This window comes from Echiichthys vipera, assembly GCF_963691815.1.
Source record: "Echiichthys vipera genome assembly, chromosome: 1".
Taxonomy (NCBI): Eukaryota; Metazoa; Chordata; class Actinopteri; order Perciformes; family Trachinidae; genus Echiichthys; species Echiichthys vipera.
This window is the reverse complement of record NC_139826.1, coordinates 2,687,152-2,706,564: the sequence shown is the minus strand read 5'-3', so window position 1 is coordinate 2,706,564 and position 19,413 is coordinate 2,687,152. Positions and strand designations below refer to the sequence as shown.

Genomic DNA, 19,413 nt, shown 5'->3' with positions numbered 1-19,413 from the left:
AAAGTAACCGACCTGACCCCCGCCACCATCCGGTTCAGGTCAGTAACAAAAGGAAATACTTCCCTCTAGCGGTTTTGGGGTATAGAGGTTTATAAAACATGGCTCCTACAGACTGTGCACCAGATGTATGTGTGGTCTGCTGTGGGCATACTATGGGAGTCGTGCTGTGTTGTGGTGTTCCATTCCGGATTTTGGCCGTTATGGGCCTTTTTGACCAAACGCGGTATGAGCAGAGCTTAGCAGCAGCTGTACTTTGCTTGACGCAGCAGCAGCATCATGAAACTACTGGAAATAATGGGTTTCAGAGCTCAGAGGTCTGAAAGGCCCCTTAGACCTTAAAGCTGTAATCCGTTAGAATTGAGTTGTGTTGTTTCTAGCGGCCACTTTGGTGCTAAGATGTAACTGCAGGTGAGCCTCTGGGATTTCTTCTCCCAGAGTTCCTTTGGAAACCGAACAGTGTTGACTGTATGAGGTCAGTAGAATGGCAGCTTTCACCTGCGCGATGCAGCGTGATGCCTTCACATGCTCCACTGAAAGGAGGCCGGAAGAGAGAAAGGGAATGCAGTGAAAATCATCACTTACCGTGCGGTGCATTTGATTTTAGCGCGGGAGTCGCCACAGACACTCAGATGGTATTTCTGGGCAGCAAACACAAGTGTTTTCATTAGTGGGTCATATGATCAATCACCATTGTTTTAACTCACTATTTGATAGATAGGAACTTAAAAGACAATTAAATAAATTAAAATGTTACGGATTATAACTTTAAGTAGTGATTCATTAGCATGTCACTATATTTTTTGTCATGAGGAATTTCACACAGAATGCAACTATTATGTGGCAATAAAGTGAAAGAATTATTGTTTTGGAACAAGGTTGAGTCATACAGTCAAAATTATTATAAAACAACAGGGAGGGTCTGTAGTCCAAACCATGACGGCAAACTTTACTCTTTTCAATCTTGACAAAGGCAGCGCATACCAGATCTACTTTTTCTATTCTTACCTTTCGCAATAACAGCCCTAAAATGCGTAACTGTTTCAGAACACTCGCATAAGAATGTAGCATGCAAAAAGTAATACAATTGATGATAGAGTCTCAGTCAAAATCAGAAGGGGGGGAGCTTAGAACCAGGTGTTTGCAGCTTGCAGCTCTCTCTCTCTCCCTCTCATTGACTTTCTCTTCACTTCCTGCTGTTTCCCTTCTGTACATAGCTACAATGAGGGGAAATTAAATCATAGCTTAAAGTTCTTTTAACAACAACGAAGGCAAGCAGGCGCACTGACGTGTTCTGTCTCCCGATCCCCTCCACTCTGTTTCAAATGGACAGCTACACATACACCTCAGACACAACAAACAAAGCTGTGTGTTATTCTGAAGCTAACAGCTAAGTGATAGTCACATCATGAATCTCTTTTTTTTCCTACATAAACCTTAAACTGAGTTATCAAAAATACAACTGACAACTCGTGGTGGCAGCCGGGCTTCTGTTCTTCTTTTCGTGTGGACAAAATGCACGCCTGCGTTGAAAAGGAGAAAAAAACATCATAAAACAACAACATGATTGGACTGTCAGCCGACAATAGGCAGGACTTGACCAATCAGATGTGTAAATTGTTGGTTGGGGACACAAAAAACGCAGGTATTAGAGACATGCCAGGTTGTGATTGCAGAAGTGCTGGAACAGTACTGAGGACAGATGCTACCTCTGCTGTGAGTGGTGTGTTGTGTGTTGCAGGTAACGAGGAAATCGCTCACTTCCTGCTGCAGAACGGAGCAGGATTCTCCTCGTACACCCTCATGGACCATCCAGCCTTCAGCAAACACCTCCTCAGACTCAAACTACAGGAAACCTCCAACGCAGAAGGAGAAAAGGTCTGTGTTGGTGAAACACAAAGGGAGGGCAATGATCATGTGTTTCTGAACCTATAAATGTGAGGCTGTCAGAGGAGAGTGTCGCCGTTAATCAGGATTTACACTGGAGAGCAACAATACAGAATAAATTATGAATACTATTTCTACTCTGAAATACTGTTATTTTCTTCAACATGTACTGCTCAGTGTCAGAATATGTGATGAAATTCTGGCTTTAGTGGCAAAGCAGCTGAGATTTCTGCAGACATCGCAATCATATCGAATTGAGCTTCGATGCTCCTAACTCTGTGCGATGTGACTATAGAGGAAGCCAAAAATCGTTCTTCTGCTCACATTGCTGTGGCACAGAGTTGGATTTAAATCAGCAAAATATCTCTTTACACATTAAAGTGTATTGTAAATAAGTTCATAATACTTTGTACTAAGTGTTTAGAGATAGACTGTCTCTATCTCTGTTGTTCTCAGCCCTTCTCATGATATCAAGTCTGCTGTGTTCAGGCCGTCACTGTGTGCTGGAGTGGTCTGCAGCTGCCCTGGTTGGAGTTGGATTGGTTCATGGATGTCTCCTCCTGTATCACCCACCTGGATCTGTCCTCCAACAGCCTGGCCGCTCTGCCCTCCGTGGTGCCCTGGGGTCTCCTCCACCTGCAGACTCTGGATCTTTCTAACAATCTACTGACAGAGCTGCCAGCTACGCACAATTCCCAGGAGGTCATCTGCTCCAGGTACATATGGAACAAGATGCAGCTGTGACAAATATATTATATTCCCTCTTTGATGGATGTCCTAAAGTTAATTCTGTTACTTTCTAATAGTGATATTTTCTCATGTTGGCCAAAAGGGAAACGAGCTTCCTTCTCAGAATAGATGTGTTTCCATTAGGGTAAAATGTGGCAGCTCGGAAAGTTTTAGGCCACGTCCTCTCAAATGGCCGCTCACTCCCCGTGTTTCATTACAAAAAAAAAGGCCCCAGAGGGATTTAGAAACTCTGGAGGTGACGTATCACTCTGAGTGGGTTTGGATCACCAGTGATCAGCTGATCAGTGATGTCCATGCAGCTTAGCGCCGTTCTTTCTCAAAGTGAGAAATCCAGAATAGTTGTAGTTTGATTTAAGGTGGCCCCATATGATTTACAATGTCAACAAGTAACATGAAAGAAAACACTCCACCTTAAAAGACAGGCTTTTCACCCCGCTGATCTCCCACAGGGCCAACAAATGGCCGCTCGAGGGACTGACATGCAAATTAGGGGTGTTTCGGTGAGATAGACCCGCCTGATTCTGGGCATTAGACCATAGTGGAAACGCACCTAATGTCAGTGTCAAATGTCATTGAAGGCTTTTACAAGTGTAAACAGTTGCAAACACTGATTAAAGGACTCAGTCCTGAAAGGAGCTGCTTGTGTCATAAAGAGGAACCTGTCAGCTGTCTCCCTCTCAGCCTCTCTCCTCCTGTGCTTCAGTTTACAGCAGATAAATCTCTCTCAGAACCAGCTCACCAGTTTGCCACCTGGACTTCTCCATCTTACCCAAATTCAGAGACTTTATGCTGCTAAGAACCAGCTCACCGTCCTGTTTGACATCCCTGCCGGTATGTTCCAACTCAGCCTGTACATAACTATTATATGTATGTAGGGAGAAATTTTTCTATAGATCTAATGTAGCTTTGAATGATATATTAACTCAGTTGTTGTCAGCAGCATGTGAAAGTTATTTTGAAAGAGTTGGATCAAGAGCTTCAAGGGTGACACTGAACATGGCAACCCCCAGACTTTAGCATCAGTAAAGAGCCGGGCAAAGCTGTTTCAGATGTGGTGCGTCCTTTGCACTCGACATAAACACTTCCTGAACCTTTTTTAAATCAGCTAGAGACATTTAGGGCACACTCACACTTTCCATTCGTACCGTGCCCAAACACGCTTCACACCTAAAGTTTAGTTCGTTTGTCCAGTGTGAGCACAACTGTTCCGCTTGCCAGATGTGGCCTGAGAGGTGGGCTTTAGTAAAGCACAGATGCACATGCACGAGTACGAGCATTGGCGGCGGTCCCTAATGTCTATTTTTATACGACTGTTCCCCCGTGACGGACATTAAAGATGCCGCCAAACGGTAACCTGACTCTCTCCAGATGAATTTGGTCCCACCTTGCTTCACTCATCCATCTGGGATCTCTCCATAGCAAAGTGATTTTAGGAGGCTTGGCCTTATCAAAAATCTTTGCATATGATTGGATATACCACTTGTCTGTCAGCTTTATTGACTGCTACTTCAACCACTCACATTAAAACCAACCTGTGACACTGATGAGAGGGACGCAGGGAAAAGCCAAACAGAACAGGCAACATGTTTTCCACCAACAAAAGCCTTCAGAGCCGTTCTCTGGTGCTCTTTTAAAGAAGAAAGATTCTCTAGATTGGACAACACGGATGAAACAACAGCATCCATGTTGACGTCTGCTTCCTCGATGTGAGCCGCCATTGTTGTCTGAATCACAACAGTCGTTTCTCTGCTGCGTCACATCTATCAAACCCCGCCCGGCGGTCCTGATTAGCCTGACCATTTTTGGCGGACCCTGAAATCACTTTCCTATGGAGCAAATCTAGATGGTTGAGTGGAGCTAGGCGGAGTCAAGCCGGAAGCAAGGCAGAACAAAGTCATCTGGCGAGAGTCAAGTTAGCCAAACGGTTCGCGGTGGTCTGATGCTGAGGAGAAGTGTTTACTGCAGATTCGGTCAGATGAAAATATTCAGACAAAACAAAAAATCTGAGGGGTGATGATGTCTACAAGCAAGAAGCATTTGAGACGAGGCTTTGATCCTTTCAAGTAATGTGAGTGCGAGAGGGAGAAGAGGGAGGGGGGACAATCACTTTACAGCACGGGGCAAGGTACGAATATACAGTTTGAGTGCGCCCTTAGTTTACAGTGATGTAAAAGAGAAGAACAGAGGAAGGAACAGAGAACAGTTCCCATTTTCTGATCGCTTAACCAACTTATTGTTGCAGCACTACTCACCTATTAAAAGTCTGGATTTATTGTAATTCAACACATGTAGGTTATTACAGTCTTTTATATACAAAGGCTGGCTCTGTGATTGGCTGCAAACAGGACACTCTGGGGGCTGTGGTGGAGAGGAGGACACTGAAAAAACTGTTATCCATCATGGATAATCCTCTCCACCCTCTCCAACTCACACTGGCCAGACAGTGGAGCACCTTCTCCAAAAGGCTTCTTTAGCTTCACTGTCGTAGCAACAGATACAGGAAATCTTTCCTGCCACAATCCATCACTGTATATAATAACTCTCTCACCTCTGCCTGACAGAGAACTCTGCTCTCTCTACTGTTTTTTTTTGTTTTGTATATATTATTATTGTTATAGTATATTTTGCATATTTTGTTGTATATATTATTATTGTTTATTGTTTATAGCACACTGTGCACTGTATATATACACTATGTATATATTGGATTCTATTTATGTTATGTATAAAGTGTTTATTCGCTGACCCACTACTGCTGTTACAAAATAATTTCCCAGTCTGGGATCATTAAAGTAATTCTATTCATTTAGTACAACAATAGCTGTTTGTTCAGGTCTACTTCAGACTTTGGCTGTGTTCTATATTTCCTCTCTGTCAGCTACTAACTGGATCGGTCTTCGTAAGCTAGAGGAGCTGGATGTGTCTGATAACTGTCTGAACAGTCTGCCCACAGCAGTCATGCACTGCCTGAAATCGCTGAGCTCTCTCAATGTGTGCAGGAACACACTGAGCAGCTTCCCTGACCCCTGGGCCTGTCCACTGGTAAGAAACTACACTGCCACCACTTCCTCTTTGGTTTATCTGATGAGTTTAGATCTTTTCATCCAAATAGAGTATTCCATTTGCTGTTGATATTCTAGGTATTACTGTAAGGGACTTTTCTGGTAGGGCACCCTGACACCTATAGTTCAGCAGACTGTGTGATTCGGAAGATACAATTGCAACCTAGTTGCATTTTTGTTGTATTTGGTTTATTCACACTGCACTTTGTCAAGCACATCAAACATTGTCAGCAAATGTCGAGTTTCGCTTTTATATAGTGTGGTGTGTGTGAGCCTGCATGGATTTATTCTGGTTTAGGCCTGTGACACAGTACTGCTCTCCCAACAAAAGCCCCAGATCAGAAGCAACCCTTCACTGAGCCATTGCTCCAATTACAAGACAGCAAGCTGTGTAGTGTAAACAGTACTACTATCTGACTACTTTGAGAGTTGTGAAGTGGAATTTAGCTTTAATAAGCCCCAACACGTCATTAGCATATCTTTTTGTTGCACATTATGGTCCGTCAGTGTGTCATCCACTCGTCTCCCTGCCCCCTATGAGACCTTTGCATCATACAGATAAAACAGACCTCCGGGCTACACATTCCTTTTGCAGCTCTGGCTGCTGGTTACTGTTCTGTCGGCAGTCAGTGGCTGTTTTATGTCACAGACGGCCAGACTGGGGGGGTGTTAAAGCACTGCATGTATAAACATAAAAGCAGCAAAGCAACAATGCTAAAAAGTCACAAACCAGTCATACTGTAGAAAACTGCAGACAAACCCATGGACAGCTTGAGGGTGGGATGGGGAGAGGGAGCAGGACGTCAAGATCATTTCCATTTGATGGAATGGTGTCACCATAAAATCAAGTTTTTGGTTTGAATTTTTCACTCAGTGTTAACAGCATATAGCTGAAACAAGCTGATATAAAATGAGATGCTGTCAGTAGCTGTTTTTCTAGAGCTTCAAAGTCAAATGTAAATCAGTGTTTATGATATTAAGATATGTGAATAACCATTGATAACTGAGAGGAGGCGAACATTATTGAAGTTCCAGCATCTCCTGTATGTCTGGGAAACATACTGTGCAAACCATGGGGCTAAACTAGAAATGTCATTCTTCACTGTATGTGTTTATGGGAAGCCAACAAACATCTGTACTGTATGCATATATATATATATATATATATATATATATATATATATATATATATATATATATATATATATACTGTATGAGTGTCTTTTTAATGTTGTTGTTGGGGCTTTTGGTCCCACACAGAGCAGACCTGACACACAGACGATCACACTGTTGGTGTTGGTCTTTCCTGGGATATTTTAACAATAAGAAACATCAAATAATACCAGACTTGTACTTCAAAGTCGGGGATTTATATTATTTGAATATATTTAAAGATATTTGCTGAAATATTCAAAGCCACAAGACAATAGCTGAAATGCACATTCATCACATGCTGATGTTTTTAATCGAACAAAAGGTGTAATAAAAACAAACAAATCAGTCAGTGAATTAAAATGACTGTTCCCACATAATAACACAAATGGATATTGAAATTTCTCCTCCCCTGCAGAAGCAATGCAAAGCTTCCTCCAATGTTATTGAGAGTCTTCCAAACACCATCTCCATCTTCTGGAGGACTCAGCTGCAGGAGGTGGACTTCTCTGAAAACAGCCTGAAGGAGCTGCCCTCGTATATCTTTGAACTGGAGGTAGGGACCATCGACTGTATGTGCACCAGGCTTCAATTAATACCTACACATCTACGGATTCAACCAAACCCAATTCATGAATCTAAAAGTAAAAGCAGTGAGACTCCTGTGTGTGATCTGTTCAGTAGCCTGTAGATGGCACTGCTGCTGTGCAATTGGCTCCATGTTTGGGACATTGACTTGCATTCTTTTTTCTGCAGGATAGGAGCTCCACGTTAATATACAAGTGAGATGGGGAAAGATGGCTCACTTTGCAATTATTTTACAAACTAATAATGGATTTTGCACCAGTAAGCTTTTGAATGTACCAACACAAGCAGAAAGATCAAATCAGATGTAAAAGGAATAAACATGTAACAGTGAGCCTCAAACAGATTGGCTCGGAATATATCTGTCAAAATAAGAAAGCTTTATCAGTTTATCAGCATATTCCTAAGTAGTAGACCACTAGTGCTATCGTGACAGCAGTTTTGGTATAGAATGTATTCAGCGGTTAGGTGATTTTTCCTGTATCTCCATTTGAAATAAGTTGGATTATTTTTATATCTATAATATAGCCAGATATCTGTCTGGGAGCACCACTTCTGTCGTTCTTTATGTATGTTTTCTGCCAGACTTGGTTGCACTTTATTCCAGATCTCTGTTAAGATTCAGATAATGTTTGATTTGAATAAATTATGTGACCCCAGTGAGAACTTGTGTTCTCGTCACTGTGCAGGAGAGCCGGCCAATGATAGAGCAGGGCCTCTGTCTGTGTATTCCTTGAAAGGAAACTGTGAATGTGGGCTTTACAGTATCTCACGCTTCCTCCCACTCATCCTCCCATCAGGCTCTAGTCTCGTTGAGATTGTGTGGGAATCAGATTGCGACACTCCCGGCCCCCAGTAAGTGGAAGTGCTCTCAGCTTCGGACACTCGAACTTTCCAGGAACCAGCTGGGCAAGTATGTTCACACTCCATCCACACTGCCAGCTGTTACTCAGACATGCTCCACAGAGTTCAATCAAGGTCCTGCTTTAATGCACATCACAGCGTGACTGTCAGTGGGACAAAACCAGGGTTGGGCTTTCATAGAACTTTATAATTAAACTATTGAATCTGATTCATTGTGAATCTAAGTAGGTTAAGCTTTTATTTGATTCAGTTTAAATCTGTCATCACCTTCTGTTAGATGACAAACAGTGCCTTTGACGCTGTGAATGCAGACTAGATGGATCTGCAGCTTGTTTGGTTACAGACATTTTTATCAGGCTACATCCCCACTGCTACAGTACATTTTTGTCAAAAAAACACATATATTTGCTACGTTTACGCCTTGTGCCCTTGTGTGACTCACATTTCTGAGCTCCTAAAACAGAAACATTTGGAAATTATGATGTAGTCGCCCTCGTCACTCAGGGTTCCCACACATCCTGGAAAACCTGGAAAACACTTGACAGATTTTGCAGTTATAGAAAAAGCTCCGAGACGCTCTTTTGCAGCGCAACCTCGCAAATAGCCCATTCGGCTCTGATTGGTTAAGGGACTTCCCGGTCTCCGCTACTCCGTTCTCTGTCTCTGTACTACTGCAGAAGACTGATGGCAGCTGTAGTGAATAGTGGGGTTTTCTACTGTCAGAAAGCCTTCTAAACCAAGCACATCACAACAGGACATGTTATATCAGGAGTGTGATCCGAAATGAGGGCGTAATGAACAACACAAAACACCAGAATTACAGCTTTTTCCGGTGTTAGCATATAGCTACATGTAGTACACAGCAGCACGTTCTACCGGAGCTGTACATAGCTTCACGTCGTGGGCGTGCCCCGCGTGCCTGGCGTGCTTTTCCTGGTACAGATGACCTTATATGAAAATCTGTGAAGGCTTGATGTCAGACCGCTGAGAAAGTAGAAAAAGGAGGCGTCGAGCAGATCTGTTCATGGGGGGTTAGACTGGTAACCCATAAACACGTTTACCTCATTATTTGAGACTTTGGTCATGTTTAGCAAGAACATCTGACATTATAACAAGATATATATGACAGAAGGCTACTGTTTTTGATTAGATTCTATTTTCAAGCCTTTATTAGATAGGACAGACAGGAAACGGGGTTAGAGAAAGAGGGGAAGACATGAACCTGCGGCATGCTTACATGGGGCGACAGCTCCAACCACTAAGGGCGCACTCACACCTTTCCATCCGTACCGTGCCCCTTGCTTTAGGGTATACGTCATCACGCCGTAACACGTCACACGCATTGATTGACGTCATCGCGATGCGTCGCATTGTTTACATAATGGATTGTCCAACTGTTTTTGAATATTTTCATCTGACCAAATCTGCAGCAAACACCTCTGCATAACACCAACGGCTACCTTTCTTCCGCCATTGAACCCTTTTGTTCAATGGCGGAAAAACTAGTGATTTTCAAGCATTTCAAAATCATGGGTCCAAATGGACCCGCTTACACCACAGGTGTAAACAGCTTTCTAACACAATACAAGGGTTAAATGTCCGCGCACGGTCCACCCTTTTTTCTATGTCCGAACAGGCACAATTAAAATTATGTCAGAACCGCCGTAGGCCTCGTGCTCATGCTCGTACATGTGCATACGTGCTTTACAAAAGCCCACCTCTCCCAAACGGGCCGTGCAAGCACTCACAGTGTTCAAACGAACTAGGCTTTAGCAGTGAAGGTACGGATGGACAGTGTGAGTGCGCCCTAAGCCACCAGCCGCCCCAGTTTTACATTTTTTAAGGAAAGAGACAAGAGGAAAAAGAAACAAAGAGGAGATAGCTGAGTTGAGACTTACCCAAAGCATCATTGTAACTTGTTTTACTAATAAAGCATGTAAAAGAAGATTTTTATAGATAAGTTATAGCCAGTTATAGCTCCTTTCTCTTTGTCATGACTTCCTCTGGTGATGGATAATGCTCCTGGTACTGCTCTACTGTCGCCGTGTTTACTTTTGACACGACTGTTTTCTACCGCCGTTACCACCTAATACTTATGTTTTACTTTCATCAGCAGTTCCACCTCGTCGTCTCTGCAAGAAAATAAATCTCTGCTCTGACTTTTCACCATTGTTGCTCTTCCTCTTAAGAATTTTCAACTGCAAAGTAACGGCGACGACAATTTGCCTTCTGTTTCAGAATCAGAATCAGAAATACTTTAATAATCCCCGGGGGGAAATTACTTTTATTACACAACTCCAGATCTACAAGCAACAAATATTATACAGACTAAAAATATGTTACAAAAGCCTCAAATTTGCATTTTCAGAAATTAATATTTACAGTAGTGAAGTATATACATGATCAAAGATTGTCTGTGGTTGAGTCTGAATTACCGAGAAGAGGTGACAGAGTTCCTCCAAGGGATGCATTGAATAGTTTAATCACCACAGGCAGGAAAGATTTCCTGTGGCGCTCTGTGGTGCATCTAGGTCTTCTGCTGAAGGTGCTCCTCTGCTGGGCCAGTGTGTCGTAGAGAGGGTGGGAGACATTGTCCAGGTTAGACCGGAGCCTGGACAGCATCCTCCTCTCTGCCACGGTCATCAGAGTGTCCAGCCCCTCCCCCACCACATCAACGGCCCTCCTGATCAGTTTGTTCAGTCTGTTGGTATCTGCGACCTTCAGCCCACTGCCCCAGCATGTGACAGCGAAGAAGATTGCACTGGCCCCAACAGACTCATAAAACATCATCAGCATCGTCCGGCACATGTTAAAGGGACCCAGCCTCCTCAGGAAGAAGAGTCCACTCTGGCCCTTTTTGTAGAGTCTCTGCGTTTCTAGTCCAGTTCAACTTATTATTGAAGTACACCCCCAGGTACTTATACTCCTCTACAGTGTTCACAGGTACCCCCTGGACGGAGACAGGGGTCACAGAGCTGCAGATGATTCAGCTCACTCCAAGTGACAAAGTTGCCCACAACAGTCCTGTATTCACTTTCATCCCCCTTTCCAATGCAGCCAACTATTGCTGAGTCATCAGAAAATATCTGAACATGACTCTCGCAGTGCTCGCAGACTTGTCCAGAACTGTAGACTCTGTTCATCAGGTAGGTGATGCAGTCCTCAACTCCCAGGCAGGGCTGGTAAGCGAACTGTAGTGGATCAGTGAAGGGCCTGACCATAGGCCTAAGCTGCCCCAGGACGAGTTTCTCCATTGTCCTCGTGATGTGGGACGTCAGGACCACCAGTCCTGAGGGCCACTGGGACAGGGCGTCTTACACGGCGTCTTTGGCACAGGCACGAGTCAGGATGCCTTCCACAGCACAGGGACCCTCTGGAGGTGCAGGCTCAGCCTGAAGTACTCCACACAGCTGGGGGGCACAGGCTTTAAGCACCCTGGGAAATACACCATCGGGGCCTGCAGCTTTGCAGAGTGGAGTCTTGTCAGCTGTCTTCTCACCAGGTCAGAAGTGAAGGACACTGTAGAGGTGTCCGTTGGGGGAGGGCTGAGGTTATCAGATTGTCAGGACACGATGTAGAGCAGGGGGAGGGATGGAATAGGTAGGTGTGAAGTGAGGTGGTGAGGGGCAGACAAGGGGTCTGTAAGGAGGAGCAGTAGGGGGAGGTAAAGTGGCATTACTTGAAGGGCAGCCAGCGGCACAGTCATGTAGGGGATGGGCTGTGTCAAACCTATTGAAAAATAGGTTCAGTTCGTTGGCCTGGTCCTCACGGTCCTCCAACCCTGTGCTACCAGTCTTCTGGAACCCGGTGATGGTTCTCATGCTACTCCATACATCCCTCATGCCAGCCGGCATTAGGGTGATCAGCTGTTCTCCAGAGTAAACAAATACAGCGTGTCCCGGTGGAAGCGGCATTGATAAAAACAGCACGAAAAGAAACATAAAAACTAGCGAAAGTAACCTCATTGTAGAGGGCAGAACTTCACAGAAGCTAGGGTTAAGAAACAAAACTAACAAAGGAGAATAAAAGTTAAGGAAGTAAAAAAAAAAAAAGCGAACTCAAAACCGGAGCAGTAACAGGCAGCATGCAACTTACGCGCATAAGCACTACTATTTTTTTTCCACACCTGTCCACTGCCCGGTGTACGTCAGTGGTCATGTGATCTGTGTTTTCAGGTGTGATAATATGGACAGAGATTAGTTCAGATACGCATCTAAACACTTATAGCAGTGTGGATGCAGCCTTAACTACTGTATTACTGCTCTACTTGTATGTGAGTTTTTACTGAATATAAATGACTGTATCATGCCATAGATAGCAGTGTGAGTGCAGAACCTGGCCAGCGGGAGGTAGTAGAGGTATTGGCCTATTCATAGATATGAATCATATCATATATAACTGAATTTCCCCATTGCGGGACAAATAAAGGAATTCTTCTTCTTCTTCTTCTCTATTAGGCTAATTCCATGCAATATACTGTCATTCCTTCTTAATGCTACTGTTCTTGACATTAGTGGACTTGTTAATGTATTTCTAATTGCATCTCTAGAACAGAGGAAGGACCCAAATCCAGGAGGCTTGCCTTTCTGTCTACATGGAACAAGAGGGACCTAGACCCAGGTAGATCTGTGTTACTCACATGCACATGATTCAGTCAAATAATTTGATGCTAATTGCTACTAATAATGTGGCCTTTGGAGAGCATGTCAGGACTGTAGAGCTTGTGATTACATTAGTGAACTAAAGCCCCTTTCACTCATGTGAACAACGTGTAACAATGAAATGCTTTTTCTTTTTCTATCTCCTGAATCATCTTGTGACCCTTCAAATGTTTCTTGTGACCTATTGAAGGGGATCTGTTCTCCAGGCTGGGAACCACTTCTCTATAGCCTTGTTTCCACCGAGTCACTTCAGCTCAGTTTGTTACACATTAGAAAAGTTACTTTTGTGTTTCCATTGTCAAAAGTTTTCATTGTTTGTTTGTTTTTTTGTCAAAAGTTGTGGATGGTACCCATAGAATCACTCCATTCCGTCCTGTTTTTACTTTACTCAGCAAAGAGAAAACACTGCATGAGTTTTTCAGATCGTTTCTCAGCACACGGCTACCATTGCACGCCCACGCAATGGTGGAAATATAAAAAATAGAAACAACACACTACTTAGATGCTTGGTGTGGCTATTATCATCCTGAAACAACCCGCCTACATTTGAAAGTTTAGTTTAGTGTTCAGGTACATGTCCATATAGGTGTGTTAGGTTCTACAGGTACTATATCGAAAGTGTTTGGTGGAAATGTGGCTCAAGACACAGCTGAATCCCACCATTGACTGCCAAGATGAAACCATCTCTGACCCCATTCCTCACACTAACCTTTAGCTATATGGAGCTTGATGGGAGGAAGATCAACCTCACAGGTTTAATTCAGGGCAAAATAAGTCCCTGAAATTACTCACCCTTTCTTGGGAGGTATCTGCTACCACACTCCCTGCTATTGACTGTTACAGTGTTGTCAGCACTATAACCTCTTGCATGTTTGCACTAGCAACTCTCAGTTTGATTAATACACATTATTGTGCAACAGTGTATGTAATTAGGAGCCAAGCAGCAAGCAAAACTTCTTAAACCTTTTTCCTCCACATACAATCCAACCAGATTTTTGATTTATCAAAAACATAACTCACTGTGCCATAATATGTTTTACTCTATACAATAGTTTAAAAAATTACTATAAATTCTTGCAAACTAAATTTCTGATTTTTAGGTCAATGTAGATTTAGTCTGCAAAACTTTATCTCAAAAAATGAATTGTGTGTGTGTGTTCCTCTAAGCTGTTGCTGTCAATGAAAAATAGAGCATTTTTAAACATCAGTTTGTCACTTAAGGAGCAATCGATCTTTGAAATAATATTTAACTTGAATCTCTGTGTTCAGACAAAGTACACATATCGTTCAGCTCTAGTTAGTGTTACACAATGTTTCACATGCTGTTTCAGCAGAGTTGGATTCTGCCAAGAATCCACTTCTGTGGAAGATGCTGCTTCTTGTTCTTTTCCTTAGAAATGTTTGACACAAACAGAGCCAAACACGTCCATAACCCAGCTCCAGAATTGGTTTGATTCTAATTATGTGTATGCAGTTGCTGTGTGTGTTTGAGCAGATGTGCTGTGACCCTCTGCATGGCTCTGTCTCAGTGTGTCCCATAGAGTTTCCCAGGATTCTGCGTGATTCCCTGGAAGTGCTTTTCTTAAGTGACAACCAGCTGGAATGTGTTCCGCAATCAGTGTGTGGTCTGCACAGCCTCACTGAGCTCTATCTCTCCAAGTGAGTCCCTCTGTCTGTCTGCTATCCTTCACCTGTACACTGTCCCTCTCAGTAGAGATGCACCGATTCTGGGCCCAAGCAGATACACATGGTTTTATGTTGAGCACCAATTCACTCATACAAACAACCTTTAATATAACCTCCTACTTTTTCTCCTAGTTTTTGAAAAGAAACTCCTAAAAAAGTATTTTAAACTCTTAAACAGAACATTTAGGCAGCACAAAATTGATGCAGCAGAGCAGATAAACATCAGCCACTGCAATCTGTGAATGTCATTTGCAGATGGGCCGATTGCAGCCAACAAGGCGAATATCGGCTGGATGTTCTGCCAATACATGGGAACATGCCTACATCTCAGTCCTCTCTCTGCCACACTGATGACATTGGTGTAAAGTTGTCTGAGAGGTGCAGTGCAGTAGAGGCACTCGTGTCAGTGCTCAAGATGTAAATGAAAAACACAACAGTTTCTGGGTGTTAGAGAATGTTTCCATACACTTCCCAAGATTCCCTGTAACAGACAGCAGGGGCGGTGTTCACCAACATTCTGCAGATGCTCACAGAGCTGTTCCCTTAAGCTCAACAGTTCCTGACAAATTAAAAAAAAATAACTGTTGTTTTTAGATAGAAAGACAATCATAAACATTTTGTCACCATAAGAGGTCAAATGATAAAGTCAAAAATGAGTAATGGTTCTGGGTTCAGTCTCTGGGAACCACCGCTTGGTATGAGGTCAGTCCTCCTGCTACAGCTGTTTGCAGCTGTTCTATCCAAGCAGCAAATAGCTGCTCTCACACACCAGCCACAACATCCTGTGACAGCCCAAACCAGCATTTTAATCTGACTCTTTTCAAACCCCTTGTGTGCTCAGAAGGTCCATGATGTGTAAATAGTTGATTTAAATTCAATTAGGAATAATAAACTAAGTTATTTAAAACTGACAGCATGATAGCTCAGAACATCCTGTTTTTCATGTGAATCATCTTACCTGCTTTCGGAACAGTAATCCTGGAATCAGGGAGCTTCCAGCAGAGCTCGGTCAGCTCTCCAACCTGTGGCAGCTGGACACTGAAGACCTCAACATTACGAATGTCCCCCAGGAAGTGAGAAAAGAAGGTATTGTCTAAATGTCTTTAAATACTTTCCAAAAGGAAATAGTTAGAATTGCGAAAGCACTATATTAATTATTATATTACAGTTATTACTGTTACAGTGGATTTTGTCCCCCATCACCTACACTAGAAGCCCATTAGGACTCATAATTTGATAGAATATCTGCTGTGTAAATACCATTGTTGTACTAACCAAGGCACTTCAACAAAAACCTTTATTTTCTTTGTTTGGTTACCTTGCAAGATGGAAGCTGCTCTAAGGAGACTGAAACCCTGAGACAGCAGGTTTTCCAGACTAAGGCCAAAGGGATGACCCTCAGCCATCAGAGAGAGGTTGGCCGTTCACAGTCTGTGATTTCAAGAATAATGAAACTTTACAAGGACAGATTCATTTAAGTCCCTCAAAAAGGCAGGTTGTCCATGTAAAACAAGTGCACGAGAGGACAGGATTATGAGAAGACCCTTAAAGCGTAAAATTATCCAAGGGTCCTTTTTCAGCAAAAGTAGTCATCAAATAAGCCATCGAGTCAATTTTCGTGTAGCAACTATTAACAGAGAAGTCGCTAACAGTGATAAGCTCGGGGCAGTACGGTGAAGGCATTCAAACGTCTTTTTTAACAACTAATACTGCTGAAAATAACAGCAAACCTCTACAGTAGCATTAGAAGAGTCCCTACACAGAAAACAAAGCGGCAACAACGTAGTTAGTGAACCCAGAGTTTATTAAATGAGTGTTTTAAAGACTTACCTACTGGTCCCTGTACCAGCTCCTCTCATAGTAAAGTCCATTCAAGTCGATTACCAAAGTCAATTGCAAAGGAAGGAGCCCATTGAGGATTTATTCCAGCAAAACACGTAAACGTTGTGGTTTGTGGCAGTTTCGTGAAATATAAGTTAATAATAGAAGTAAAAGGTTTGGAAAAGTCCCAGACAGCATCTTTCTCTGCAGCACCAAAAACGTTACGCAAGATCTCAGGGGATGGGGGCGTGTGTTGCCGGAAGACGCACAGCATATGTGAGTGCAGGCACAGGTAAAGACGACTAGCCTGCAACTTGAAGAGAGCCAGAATAGTTTGTGTTTGTATCTTTCCCGGCTGTGAAACAAAAATGAGAGCTGACAACCCAGAAACTTTTTATAGGCTGCCATTGAGGTACAATGACCGTGCTCTGATGAACCAGTGGATTATTGTTTTAAATCTGGACATTGAGACACCAACGGAGACGCTCAGGCAGAGGGGTTACCATGTCTGCAGCACACATTTGGAAAAGGACAACTTTTCAAAACACTCTTTTAATAAACTCTGGGTTCACTAACTACGTTGTTGGTGCTTTGTTTTCTGTGTAGTGACGCTTCTCATGCTGCTGCAGAGGTTTGCTGTTATTTTGAGCAGTATTAGTGGTTAACAAAGACGTTTAAATGCCTTCACCGTACTGCCCTGAGCTAATCACTGTTAGCTGCTCCCGGCTGTTAGCACCTCGCTGGAAAATCTCCATTAATAGTTCATACTAAAAAGAAGTTGGCTTGATGGCTTATTTGATGAATGTATTTGCCATAAATGACCCTTGGATGATTTTACACCAAATTACACTTTAATGGGGAATCGGCTCTACACTGCAGCTGGAGTTGGTCTCCAGTTTAATGCTGAACAGGGCAAGGATCTTTCTCTGCACACAGTGACTCACCGTTTAAGACTTTTTGGAGTGAAAGCCCACTCTGCAGTGACCAAACCTCTCATCAGCAGAAAGAATAAAAAGGCTAGACCTGCCTTTGCTGAGGAGCATGTTGTGTGGACGGACGAGAACTGGTCCAGAGTGACTTCAGTGATGAGAGGACGTTCAGTTTATTTGGGTCTGATGGAAACATTATGTTGGGCGTAGGGACTGAGGACAGACTGAACCCAAAGTGTGTGGAGACGTCAGTTAAATATGGAGGAGGGAGTGTCATGGTTTGGGAGATGTTTTCTGCAGCAGGAGTTGGGGCCTCTGTCACACTGTAAAACAGGTTTAAGCAGTTCCTTGAAGCTAAGAATATTGAGAGAGTCCAGATCTAAACCCCATAGAGAATCTCTGGAAAATCCTTGGCAACAAAGTAAAGTCTTAGAAACCCACTACAGTTACTGAACTGTGGAAGAGACTGAAGAAGAATGGACCAAGATCAAACCAGAGCAGTGTGAGAAACTAGTGATTCACAGTGGTTACTGTTCTCTAATTTTGATCACTGTTTTTTTTTCACTAAATAAAGGTTTTTGTTTGAAGTGCCTTGGTTATTTAAAAAAAACTTGCTAGGGCAGCAGTGGTATACACACAGAGGATATTCTATCAAATTCTGAACGATAAAAAAATAACAGTATTTCAGAATAAATCAAGTATTAATACTTTGTATATGTATATATGTTTATATAAGTCAGTATGTTGATGGAAGTCAGATATAATGTTGTTATGGTTAGCCTGTTTGAAGTCTAAACAGAGTTAAAGTCTCAGCTTTTGTATCACTTGTGGTGGGATGTAGACTGCTGTGATATCGGCTGAGGCTATGTTATATTTCACTCTTTATCTCAACTTGCAGTACTTAGATTCTTATTTTGTTATTGTGTGATGTCCTTTTTCTTGCTTAGACATACTTTATGAGCATTGTGCCCAGAGCCTGAGACCGTACGTTTTTATAACAACTGCTTCCCTGTAATTGTTGTGGCTATAATAAATAAAAACCTTTTCTAACATTCCATAAACTAAATGTTGACCTCTGGTTTCCAGGTCCCTGCATCTGTCCCTAGCTTTCCTCCTTGCACACCTTCGAAAAGCAGAGCCTTTTTAAACTGCTGAAGATGCTTGTGATTGGTCCACCCAGACAGGGGAAAGACGGCTCTTCTGGAGGGCCCTACAGACCGGCAGGGCTGCCCCCTTCACCCCAGCAGAATGCAGTATCTCTACCTTCACCTGGGAGCTGGATAAGCCCAATGGAGGCAAAAAACTGCGTGAGGCAAACAGACATTACATACATATTCTGTACATTAAATTCACACACACACACACACACATACTCACACAGTACATGATCTGGATTTCAGGACCATAAGCTTTTTGATTTCTGTAGCTTTCTAGTTCAAAATGTACCGTACAGTACTGAGTGGAGCTGGTCCATCCACTGCTTTAGCCCAGACATTCATGGACCCCAAGACGATAAGTCCAGTCTAATGAATCCAGTTACTCTCCTTATAGCACTGCTAGGAGGTGGGTGTAGTAGTGGTGAAGTTGTGTACATAAGACTCACTCAGAAAGTTCAGGAGCCAGTCTCAGGCAGGCGGATGCAGACCAAGGGTAGACAGCTTGTGGGGGGATGACCTTATTGAAAGTGGGGCTGCCGATAACAGAGAGTCCTGATGTAGGAGTTTTTGTTTTCCAGGGGGGCAGAGGGAAAAAAGGAGGACAGCAGCGAGCTCGTAGGCACAAGTTCTGAGAGCTCGTCCAGGGATGTTAAGGTTAATGTTAATGTTATACGGTCAGTATAGATTGTTGGGGAGCGAAGTCTCGTGAAAGTCTTCAAAAGTTTTTCACAAATCTAGGATTACCATCAAGACATGACTGTCTGCAGAACAAAAGATTTGGTTACAGGAAATGGCTGTGTGTTTTATTTCATTCTTTGGGGTTTCAGTGTCTTGCCCCACATATTCACTCTCCAGCTCCTTC

General features: G+C 43.0%; 1 protein-coding gene across 1 annotated transcript in view; it reads left to right on the top strand.

The window, feature by feature from the left end:
* Positions 1-19,413, top strand: part of lrrk1 (leucine-rich repeat kinase 1) — a 128,712-nt gene that overhangs the window by 59,965 nt on the left and 49,334 nt on the right. Inside the window, 13 exon segments of the mRNA XM_083915136.1 lie at positions 1,739-1,875; positions 2,374-2,600; positions 3,338-3,465; positions 5,513-5,676; positions 7,267-7,404; positions 8,234-8,346; positions 12,847-12,917; positions 14,488-14,617; positions 15,618-15,730; positions 18,481-18,494; positions 18,497-18,535; positions 18,537-18,590; positions 18,593-18,706. Of these exon segments, the coding sequence (XP_083771262.1) occupies positions 1,739-1,875; positions 2,374-2,600; positions 3,338-3,465; positions 5,513-5,676; positions 7,267-7,404; positions 8,234-8,346; positions 12,847-12,917; positions 14,488-14,617; positions 15,618-15,730; positions 18,481-18,494; positions 18,497-18,535; positions 18,537-18,590; positions 18,593-18,706 (1,442 nt within the window).